General features: G+C 49.8%; 1 protein-coding gene across 3 annotated transcripts in view; it reads left to right on the forward strand.

The window, feature by feature from the left end:
• The window catches only part of LOC106594414 (calcium-binding mitochondrial carrier protein SCaMC-3), a 34,335-nt gene extending 21,779 nt beyond the window's left edge, over window positions 1-12,556 (forward strand). For 2 of the 3 annotated variants that reach the window (XM_045690805.1, XM_045690806.1), the window contains exons 4-10: window positions 1,027-1,138; window positions 1,487-1,645; window positions 2,285-2,458; window positions 8,221-8,334; window positions 9,015-9,182; window positions 9,533-9,680; window positions 10,813-12,556. In XM_045690805.1, coding sequence (XP_045546761.1) covers window positions 1,027-1,138; window positions 1,487-1,645; window positions 2,285-2,458; window positions 8,221-8,334; window positions 9,015-9,182; window positions 9,533-9,680; window positions 10,813-11,000 — 1,063 coding nt within the window. In that variant the 3' untranslated portion in view covers window positions 11,001-12,556. The remainder of the gene's footprint in view (window positions 1-1,026; window positions 1,139-1,486; window positions 1,646-2,284; window positions 2,459-8,220; window positions 8,335-9,014; window positions 9,183-9,532; window positions 9,681-10,812) is intronic. The other variant, XM_045690807.1, reaches the window with a different exon arrangement.
• Window positions 12,557-13,006: the final 450 nt, after the last annotated feature.

Consider the following 13,006-nt stretch of genomic DNA (forward strand, 5'->3'; position numbering starts at 1 on the left):
CCAGATAAAGGAAGGTGTAGGAGCGAGAGCTGTGTGTTTATTATGTCTACAGGAGATCCAGATAAAGGAAGGTGTAGGAGCGAGAGCTGTGTGTGACAAACAGGTGCTGTTAGATTACAATATATTTAGTTCTGCCTGTTTGGAACAGTGGAAACAACACTCGATAACGTATAACTAATACCAGTCTGTTCTAACGGGAAACATTTGTAAAGTCTTTATTACAGCATAGCAAAGATTAAAAACACACCAATCTGTGAAATGACTTTCTCCAACATTTTGCCGTTGCATGAGGTTTGGTGCTCATGGAGTCAGTAGGCTGTTAAACAAACACTCAAACAGGATGTGTCTTATTTCTGTAGATATATATATATGGATGATTTATAAAGCCTGGTACACTTAACAGTTAGGCTATTGATTATAGATCTAGTTAAATAGTTTCCTCTCTCCTCAATTTTCTTAGACAATTAGGCTCAAGGCAAGGGCTGTTTCCTGGTCTCTGCTGCTGCTGCCTCCTCCACATTGTTCTCACTCCCAATATGCTGGTTAACTTGTCAGGGAAAGGTGGCAATTCTACGGCGCACTGAAGAATATGTTTCAGAACCGCGGACAGCGACCGTATCCAACGCGGGAGAAAGAGCATTTGTTTATGAAATAATATTTGATTTATTATTGTTGCACCATTATTTTAACATAATATAACCATATACAATTTCAGTGTCACGTGTATTAGAGTGATGGACTGTGCCACCCCCACGGCCTCCACAATGGATCAGTCCACTCAGACAGGAGCCAATCAGATGGTGTCTTGTACAAAATAAAGATATAATAATGTGTTACTACTGGACTAAAGAAATATCGGTCGACCAACAGCCTATCAACCCGAACAATCCACCAGTCCACTAAATGGAGTCAGCCCTAGTGTGTCCGTCTGTGTGTGTGTTTGTCCGTCTGTGTGTGTGTTTGTCCGTCTGTGTGTGTGTACGTGTCGTGCTATGCGTAACATTCTCTCTCTCTGTCTCTGGTCAGTATTGACAGGGATGGTAACATGACCATAGACTGGGATGAGTGGCGAGATCACTTCCTGTTCAACCCCATACACAGTCTGGAAGACATCTCTCGCTACTGGAAACACTCTCATGTGAGTCACACACACACACTCGCATGGACGGATGTACACACACACACACACACACACACACTGGAAACACAGCAGAGATGTAGCCTGGATTCCAATATGAAAACGTTGATGTTTAATAACTAAGTAGATTGTCAAATGACTCCCCCCTCCCTCTTTCTCTTCCTCTCCCTTTCTCTCCTCCCCCTCTATCCCTACCTCTCCCTCCTCTCCCTCCCCCCCCTACCTCTCCCTCCTCCCCCGTCCCTCCCACCTCTCCCTCCTCCCCCCTCCATCCCTACCTCTCCCTTCTCCCCCTACCTCTTTCCCCTTCCCCCTGTCCCTCCTTCCCCCCTCTCTCTCTCTGTCTAGATGCTGGACATAGGAGACAACCTGACCTGTCCTGATGAGTTCTCCGAGCAGGAGAAGAAGTCAGGCTTCGTCTGGAGACAGCTGGTGGCTGGAGCTATGGCAGGATCAGTCTCCCGGACAGGCACCGCGCCACTGGACCGCCTTAAAGTCTTCCTGCAGGTGAGGAGAGAAGAAGAGAAGAGAGGACAGAAGAGGAGAATAGGAATTTAGGGAGAGGAGAGAAAAGAAAAGGAGAGTGGAGGGTAGGAGTCTAGAGGAGAGGAAAGGAGAGGGGAGGAGAGGGGAGGAAGGGAGAGTTGAGTAGAGGAAAGGGGAGGAGACTAGAGGAAAGGAGAGAAGATAAGAGGAGAGGGGAGGAGAGGTGAGGTGAGCAGACTAGAGAAAAGGAGAGGGGGAGAGGAGAGGAGAGGAGAGGGGAGGAAGATGGTTGGTGAAATGAAGTTGCCCCTACACACTGGTCTAAGTTCAGCTTCACATGTCTCCTCTAAATGGTTCAGGTTAGGATAGGGGGAAGATAAACTGTTCCTAGATCTGGTCCTGAGGTGGAGATGTGTGTTCAGCGCCACCTGGTGGGAATGTGAAGTATCACCACTGAAAGATTCTAACTACAGAGTCGTTCTCTAACTTGTGTACTGTACATCATGTGTTCACTCCAGATCACTCTGTGCTCATAATATTATGACATGATCCACTAGTCAGGTCTGAATAAGAGTGCCTAGAGGGTGTGTCAAAAGCAGTGTACTAAAGAGGGTGTCATTTAGGACACCCCTCCTGATAGTCTGTGTCTGTCCCCCCCAGGTGCATGGCTCGACCCCAGGGAACCCTGCAGGGGCCCTTGGGGTGGGGAACATGATCAGTGGGCTGAGGGCCATGGTGAAAGAGGGGGGGTTCAGTTCCCTGTGGAGGGGCAACGGGGTCAACGTCCTGAAGATCGCCCCCGAGACCGCCATCAAGTTCTGGGCCTACGAACAGGTGGAGTGGAGCGGGACTGGGAGCCACAGACAACTACACTACACCACACCACACTACACTACGCCACGCTACGCCACGCTACACTACGCTACACCACACCACACTACGCTACACCACACTACACTACACCACACCACACTACACTACACCACACCACAGTACACTACACTACACTACACTACACTACACCACAGTACACTACACCACACCACACCACACTACACTACACCACACTACACTACACTATACTACACTACACCACACCACACTACACTACTCTACACCACACCACACTACACTACTCTACACCACACCACACTACACCACACTACGCTACACTACACCACACTACACCACACCACACTACACTACACCACATCACACTACACCACACCACACCACACTACGCTACACTACACTACACTACGCTACACTACACTACACTACGCTACACCACACTACACTACACTACACCACACTACGCTACACCACACCACACCACACCACACCACGCTACGCTACGCTACACCACACCACACCACACTACACTACACCACACTACACTACGCTACACCACACTACACTAACCTACACCACACCACACCACACTACACCACACTACACCAAACTACGCTACACTACACCACACTACACTACACCACATCACACTACACTACACTACACCACATCACACTACACTACACCACACCACACTACGCTACACCACACCACACCACACTACACTACACTACACTACACTACACTACGCTACACCACACCACACTACACTACACTACACCACACTACGCTACACCACACCACACTACACTACGCTACACCACACCACACCACACTACACTACACTACACCACACTACGCTACACCACACCACGCTACACTACACCACACTACACTACGCTACACCACACTACACTACACTATACCACACTACACTACACTATACCACACTACACTACACTACACTACACCACGCTACACCACACTACACTACTCTACACCACACCACACTACACCACACCACACTACGCTACACTACACCACACTACACTACACCACACCACACCACACTACACTACACTACACCACACTACACTACGCCACACTACGCTACACTACACCACACTACACTACGCTACACCACACTACACTAACCTACACCACACTACACTACACCACACTACACTACACTACGCCACACTACACTACACTACGCTACACCACACTACACTACGCTACACCACACTACACTAACCTACACCACACCACACCACACCACACTACACTACACTACACTACACTACACTACACTATACCACACTACACTACACTACACTACACCACACTACACTACTCTACACCACACCACACTACGCTACACTACACCACACTACACTACACTACACCACACTACACTACACCACACCACACCACACTACACTACACTACACTACACTACGCTACACCACACTACACTACGCTACACCACACTACACTACGCTACGCCACACCACACTACGCTACACTACACCACACTACGCTACACTACACCACACTACGCTACGCTACACCACACTACACTACGCTACACCACACTACACCACACTACACTACACTACACTACACTACATCACACCACACTACACTACACTACACTACATCACACCACACTACATCACACTACACTACACCACACCACACCACACCACACCACACTACACTACACTACACTACGCTACACCACACCACACTACACTACACTACACTACACCACACTACGCTACACCACACCACACTACACTACGCTACACCACACTACACTAACCTACACCACACTACACTACACTACACTACACTACATCACACTACACTACACCACACTACACTACACCACACTACACTACACCACACCACACCACACTACACTACACTACACTACACTACACTACACCACACTACATCACACCACACTACACTACACTACACTACACTACACTACACTACACCACAGTACACCACACTACATCACACTACACCACACTACACTACACTACGCTACACTACACTACACTACACTACGCTACACCACACCACACCACGCTACGCTACACCACACCACACCACACTACACTACACTACACTACACCACACTACACTATGCTACACCACACTACACTACACCACACTACACTACGCTACACCACACCACACCACACTATGCTACACCACACCACGCTACACTACGCTACACCACACCACACTACACTACACCACACTACACTACGCTACACCACACCACACCACACTATGCTACACCACACCACGCTACACTACGCTACACCACACCACACTACACTACACCACACTACACTACGCTACACCACACTACACTACGCTACACCACACTACACTACACCACACCACACCACACTACACTACACCACAGTACACCACACTACATCACACTACAATACACTACACTACAATACACTACACTACACTACACCACACTACATCACACCACACCACACTACACTACATCACAGTACACCACACTACATCACACTACACCACACTACATCACACTACACTACACCACACCACGCTACGCTACACTACACCACACTACACCACACTACACCACACTACATCACACTACACCACACTACACCACACCACACCACACTACACTACGCTACACCACACCACACCACGCTACGCTACACCACACCACACCACACTACACTACACTACACTACACCACACTACACTATGCTACACCACACTACACTACACCACACTACACTACGCTACACCACACCACACCACACTATGCTACACCACACCACGCTACACTACGCTACACCACACCACACTACACTACACCACACTACACTACGCTACACCACACCACACCACACTATGCTACACCACACCACGCTACACTACGCTACACCACACCACACTACACTACACCACACTACACTACGCTACACCACACTACACTACGCTACACCACACTACACTACACCACACTACACTACACCACACCACACCACACTACACTACACCACAGTACACCACACTACATCACACTACAATACACTACACTACAATACACTACACCACACTACATCACACCACACCACACTACACTACATCACAGTACACCACACTACATCACACTACACCACACTACATCACACTACACTACACCACACCACGCTACGCTACACTACACCACACTACATCACACTACACCACACTACACTACACTACACCACACCACACCACAGTACACTACACTACACTACACTACACTACACCACAGTACACTACACTACGCTACACCACACCACACCACGCTACACCACACCACACTACACCACACTACACTACACTACGCTACACCACACCACACCACACTACGCTACACCACACCACACCACACTACACTACACTACACTACACTACGCTACGCTACACCACACCACACCACACTACACTACACCACACTACGCTACGCTACGCTACACCACACTACACTACACCACACCACACCACACTACACTACACCACAGTACACCACACTACATCACACTACAATACACTACACTACACTACACCACACCACACTACATCACACCACACCACACTACACTACACCACAGTACACCACACTACATCACACTACACCACACTACATCACACCACACCACACTACGCTACACCACACCACACTACGCTACACTACACCACACTACACCACACTACACTACACCACACCACACCACACTACACTATACTACACCACACTACACTACGCTACACTACACTACGCTACACCACACCACACTACACTACGCTACACCACACTACACTACACTACACTACACCACACTACACCACACCACACTACACTATACCACACTACACCACACTACTCTACACCACACCACACTACACCACACTACACCACACTACGCTACACTACACCACACTACACTACACTACACTACACTACACTACACTACACTACATCACACCACACTACACTACATCACACTACACTACACTACACCACACTACACCACACTACACTACACTACATCACACCACAATACACTACACTACACCACACTACACCACACCACCCCACACTACACTACACTACACCACACTACACCACACCTCACTACACTACGCCACGCTACGCTACGCCACACCACACCACACCACACCACACTACACTACACTACACTACACTACACTACACCACACTACACCACACTATTCTACACCACAGTACACTACACTACACCACACCACACTATTCTACACCACACCACAGTACACCACACTACACTGCACCACACCACACTACACTACTCTACACCACACCACACCACACCACACTACACTACACTACACTACACTACACTACACTACACCACACTATTCTACACCACACCACAGTACACTACACCACACCACACTATTCTACACCACACCACAGTACACCACACTACACTGCACCACACCACACCACACTACACTACTCTACACCACACCACACTACACCACACCACAGTACACTACTCTACACTACACTACACTACACCACACCACACCACATTACACCACACCACATCACAGTACACTACACCACACTACACCACACCACAGTACACTACCCTACACCACACCACAGTACACTACACCACACTACACCACACCACAGTACACTACCCTACACCACACCACACCACACCACACTACACTACTCTACACCACACTACACTACACTACACCACACCACAGTACACTAATCTACACCACACCACTCTACACCACACCACACCACACTACACCACAACACACTACACCACACTACACTACTCTACACCACACCACACTACACTACACTACACTACACTACACCACACCACAGTACACTACACTACACCACACCACACCACACCACAGTACACTAATCTACACCACACCACACCACACTACACCACATCACACTACACTACACCACATCACACTACACTACACCTCACCACACCACACCACACCACACCACACTACACTACACCACACTACGCCACACCACACCACACCACACCACACCACACCTCACCACACTACACTACACTACACCACACTACACTACACTACACCACACCTCACCACACCACATCACACTACACCACCCTACACCACACCACACTACACTACGCTACACCTCACCACACCACACCACACCACATCACACTACACCACCCTACACCACACCACACTACACTACGCCACACCTCACCACACCACACCACACCTCACCACACTTCCTCCCTTATCTGACTTATCCCCCTCTCTCCCTGTCATCCTTGTCCATTCCCTCTTTCTCTCTTCCTCTCTCTATATTCTCTCCCTCCCTCTCCCTCTCTCTCTCTCTCTCTCTCTCTCTCTCTTTCTTCCTCTCTATCTCTCCCTCTCTCTGTCTCTCTTCCTCTCTCTCTGTCTCTCCCTCTCTCTTCCTTCCTCTCTATCTCTCCCTCTGTCTGTCTTCCCCTATCTCTGTCATTGACTCTCCAACTCTTCCTCCCTTATCTGACTTATCCCCCTCTCTCCCTGTCATCCTTGTCCATTCCCTCTTTCTCTCTTCCTCTCTCTACATTCTCTCCATCCATCCATCCCTTCCTCTCTCTCTCTCCTCTCCTCTCCTCTCCTCTCTGTAGATCAAGAGGTGGATGCGTGGCAGTAAGGAGAGGGGACCTCTGAGGGTTCATGAGAGGTTTGTAGCTGGGTCATTAGCAGGAGCTACTGCTCAGACAGCCATCTACCCTATGGAGGTTAGAGCATACACACTCACATACACACTCACATACACACTCACATACGCACTCACATACGCACTCACACACGCACTCACACACGCACTCACATACGCACTCACACACGCACTCACATACGCACTCACATACGCACTCACATACGCACTCACATACGCACTCACATACGCACACACTCACACACTCACACACTCACACACTCACACACTCACACACTCACACACTCACACACTCACACACACACACTCACACACACACTCACACACACACTCATACACACTCACACACACACTCACACACACTCACACACATTCACACTCACACACACACTCACACTCAAAAATACACACACATACACACACTAAAATACACACATTAAAAAACACATAAACACACACATTAAAATACACATAAACACACTAAAATACACACACACACACATTACAATACACACACACACACACTAAAATAATGTACACACACACACAGTAAAATACACACGAAAATAAACACATTTACGCATGCACTCCAGCACACACACACTCAAAAATACACACAGTCACACATTTGTATACACACACATACACTGATGTGGAAAAACATTATTACTCCCACATGCATTAACAAACTCTCCCCTCCCTCCCTCCCTCCCTCCCTCCCTCCCTCCCTCCCTCGCCCAGGTCCTGAAGACTCGTCTGACCCTGGGGAAGACAGGCCAGTACACCAGTGTGTTAGACTGTGCCAGACAGATCCTTCACAGGGAGGGCATCATGGCCTTCTATAAAGGATACGTACCCAACATCATAGGCATCATACCCTACGCTGGCATTGACCTCGCCGTCTACGAGGTGTGTGGGGGGGGGACTACATCACTAATGTAGTTTGTAATGTCTCTCTCTCTCACCCTCTCTCTCCCCTCCCTCTCTCTCTCCCCTCGCTCTCTCTCTCCCCTCGCTCTCTCTCTCCCCTCGCTCTCTCTCACCCTCTCTCCCCTCCCTCCCTCTCTCGCTCTCTCTCTCTCTCTCTCTCTCTCTCCCCTCCCTCCCTCTCTCTCTCTCCTCCCTCTCTCGCTCTCTCTCTCTCTTCTCTCTCTCCCCTTTTGCTCTCTCTCTCTCCCCTCTCTCTCTCACCCTCTCTCTCCCCTCCCTCTCCTCTCTCTCCCCCCCTCTCTCCCCTCTCTCTACTTCCTCTCTCCCAGACTATGAAGAATGCGTGGCTAGCGAGGCACACAGATTCAGCAGACCCAGGTGTTTTCGTGTTGGTGGGGTGTGGGACCATGTCCAGTACCTGTGGTCAACTAGCCAGTTACCCTCTGGCTCTGGTCAGGACACGCATGCAGGCACAGGGTGAGACAGGGGGGGCAGGGGTGTGGGTGTGTGAGAGGGGAGGTGGGGGGGTAGGGCTGTGGCTGTGTGAGAGGGGGAGGTGGGGGCAGGGGTGTGGCTGTGTGAGGTGGGGGGTAGGGGTGTGGCTGTGTGAGAGGGGGAGGTGGGGGGCAGGGGTGTGGCTGTGTGTGAGGGGAGGTGGGGGGGTAGGGCTGTGGCTGTGTGAGAGGGGGAGGTGGGGGGGCAGGGGTGTGGCTGTGTGAGGTGGGGGGTAGGGGTGTGGCTGTGTGAGAGGGGGAGGTGGGGGGGCAGGGGTGTGGCTGTGTGAGGTGGGGGGTAGGGGTGTGGCTGTGTGAGAGGGGGAGGTGGGGGGGCAGGGGTGTGGCTGTGTGAGAGGGGAGGTGGGGGTGTGGGTGTGTGAGAGGAGGTGGGGGGTAGGGGTGTGGCTGTGTGAGAGGGGGAGGTGGGGGGGCAGGGGGTGTGGCTGTGTGAGAGGGGGAGGTGGGGTGTGGCTGTGTGAGAGGGGGAGGTGGGGGGGCAGGGGTGTGGCTGTGTGAGAGGGGAGGTGGGGGTGTGGGTGTGTGAGAGGGGAGGTGGGGGGCAGGGGTGTGGCTGTGTGAGAGGGGGAGGTGGGGGGGCAGGGGTGTGGGTGTGTGAGAGGGGAGGTGGGGGGCAGGGGTGTGGCTGTGTGAGAGGGGAGGTGGGGGGTGTGGGTGTGTGAGAGGGGAGGTGGGGGGTAGGGGTGTGGCTGTGTGAGAGGGGGAGGTGGGGGGGCAGGGGTGTGGCTGTGTGAGAGGGGGAGGTGGGGGGCAGGGGTGTGGCTGTGTGAGAGGGGAGGTGGGGCGTAGGGGTGTGGGTGTGTGAGAGGGGAGGTGGGGGGGCAGGGGTGTGGGTGTGTGAGAGGGGAGGTGGGGGGTAGGGGTGTGGGTGTGTGAGAGGGGGAGGTGGGGGGGCAGGGGTGTGGGTGTGTGAGAGGGGGAGGTGGGGGGGCAGGGTTGTGGCTGTGTGAGAGGGGGTAACATTAAACTACATTTATCTACCTGTCACTTTTCCCCATGTGTGCATACGCTCTCTATCCTCTCCTCCTCCTCCTCCTCCTATCCTCCTCTCCCTCCCTCCTCCTCCCTCTCCTCTTCCTCCTCTCCTCCTCCAGCCTCTGTGAAGGGCGGCCCTCAGCTCTCCATGCTAGGTCTGTTCCAGAACATTGTGACCCAGGAGGGCGTGGCCGGCCTCTACCGCGGCATCGCCCCCAACTTCCTGAAAGTCATCCCTGCCGTCAGCATCTCCTACGTAGTCTATGAACACATGAGGAAAGTCCTGGGGGTGGAGAGATACAGATGAGAGGGGAGGGACAGAGATATCATAGATGCCTTGGAGAGAATAAGGTGAAAGAAGGAGAGAAAGAGAGGGAGGGAGAGAGATGCTGGAGTGGGGGAGAGAGTGAGGAGGGAGGGAGGGAGAGATCGTAGATGCATTTGAGTGGGGGAGAGAATGAGGTGAGAGAAGGAGAGATAGAGAGAGAGAGGGATGGAGACGAGACAGACCAATGTGGGTGGCAGCTATGGGCTTGTTGCATGACCATGCCTAAAGACACAGTGAGAGGAGACGAAGGGAGGGAACAAAGGAGGGAGAGAGAGAAAGGGAGGAATGAATAAAATTACAGAGAGCGACATCTCAAGTACTGCACCCAAGTGATGTCTAACCGTGTGGAAGCTTTGTGGTTGCAAGTGTCATGATGGTTTCTATGACAACACGTGTGAGGTTTTACATGGCCTGTGCTGCATGTGGAGGTGTTTCTGGGTTTGAAAACTAGCCGACTAGCTTCTCTACTACTGGGTTGAGCTTTTCTCTCTCTGCATTAACAACGGGTGAGGACATGTTTGACAACTAACTCTGCTTCAAGACTTTAAGACTTTGACCAAAAACGAAACCCTTTACCATTTCACTACTGACAAAACCTCAAGAGAAGGATCACAATATGACTTTTTCCCCCGTGAATCTTTAGGTGGAGAATAGAGAAATCTCTGGGATAGGATGACACCATCTCCATGTTGTGTGGTTGGTTGGTCCTGAAGTAGGAAGTGATACTCCACTGGAACCTTGGAACCACCAGGACTTCTAGAACTTTTCATATTGGAACCTGGGTGACTTGAGAACTTTTCACAGTGAAAAGGGACCAGTAGCAATCTACCTCCCATGACTCATCGTAGGTGGAAGAAGAGGATGAGGAAGAGGAGAAGACGAGGTGTTGAAGACTTGCTTTCGATGATCTGAAAGGATTGGGATGTGCTTGTGGACACAGGATGTAAATAAACCTCTGCCTATGAGATTATTCTAAATTATAATGCTGTGAGGACATTTTAGACAGCCGGATGAGAAACAAACACATTAAACCTTGTACTGTATTTGGGGTTGCAAAATTTCAGTAACTTTCCCCAAATTCCCTGATTTTCCAGAAATCCTGGTTGGAATTTTTCTGGAATCAGACAGAAATAAACCCGAAATCCATAATCCTCCAACCATGTTTTAGAAAACCTGGGAATTTGGGGGAAAAATACTGGATTTTGCAACCCTATATTGAAACTTGAGTTTTTTCTGAATCCCAGTTACTGTGGAAAGTTTCAACAAAGAGTTTTATCAAGAGTTTTATCAAAGTATGTAAATAGTTAGAGATGCATGGTTTAATCAAGTGCTAAAGCCAATAGAACACAGCTACGCGCTGATGTCATCATGATGATGATACGACTCAAAGGTGATCCCCTTTTACGTGTGTGTGTGTGTGTGTGTGTGTGTGTGTGTGTGTGTGTGTGTGTGTGTGTGTGTGTGTGTGTGTACAGCGAGTATGTGTGATTTTTGTCTCACACAAAGTATTATAAAACTCCAGAATGCCAAATCAACCAAACTGCCAAGATTGTGTTATTTTTCCCCCTTCTGTATAACTTCCATATTACTACCGTGTATTTATTTAGTGGGTATATGTGTATGAGGTTTTATCATAACAAGGACTTCAATGAGTCCAATGACTTCAATATAAGACCAATGACTTCAGTATGAGACCAATGACTTCAATATGATTCCAATGACTTCAATATGAGACCAATGACTTCAGTATGAGACCAATGACTTCAATATGATTCCAATGACTTCAATATGAGACCAATGACTTCAATATGTGTCCAATGACTTTAATATGATTCCAATGACTTCAATATGAGACCAATGACTTCAATATGAGACCAATGACTTCAATATGATTCCAATGACTTCAATATGAGACCATTGACTTCAATATGAGTCCAATGACTTCAATATGAGACCAATGGCTTCAATATGTTCATGATTATTAC

This window comes from Salmo salar, chromosome ssa12 (assembly GCF_905237065.1).
Source record: "Salmo salar chromosome ssa12, Ssal_v3.1, whole genome shotgun sequence".
NCBI classification, from domain to species: Eukaryota; Metazoa; Chordata; class Actinopteri; order Salmoniformes; family Salmonidae; genus Salmo; species Salmo salar.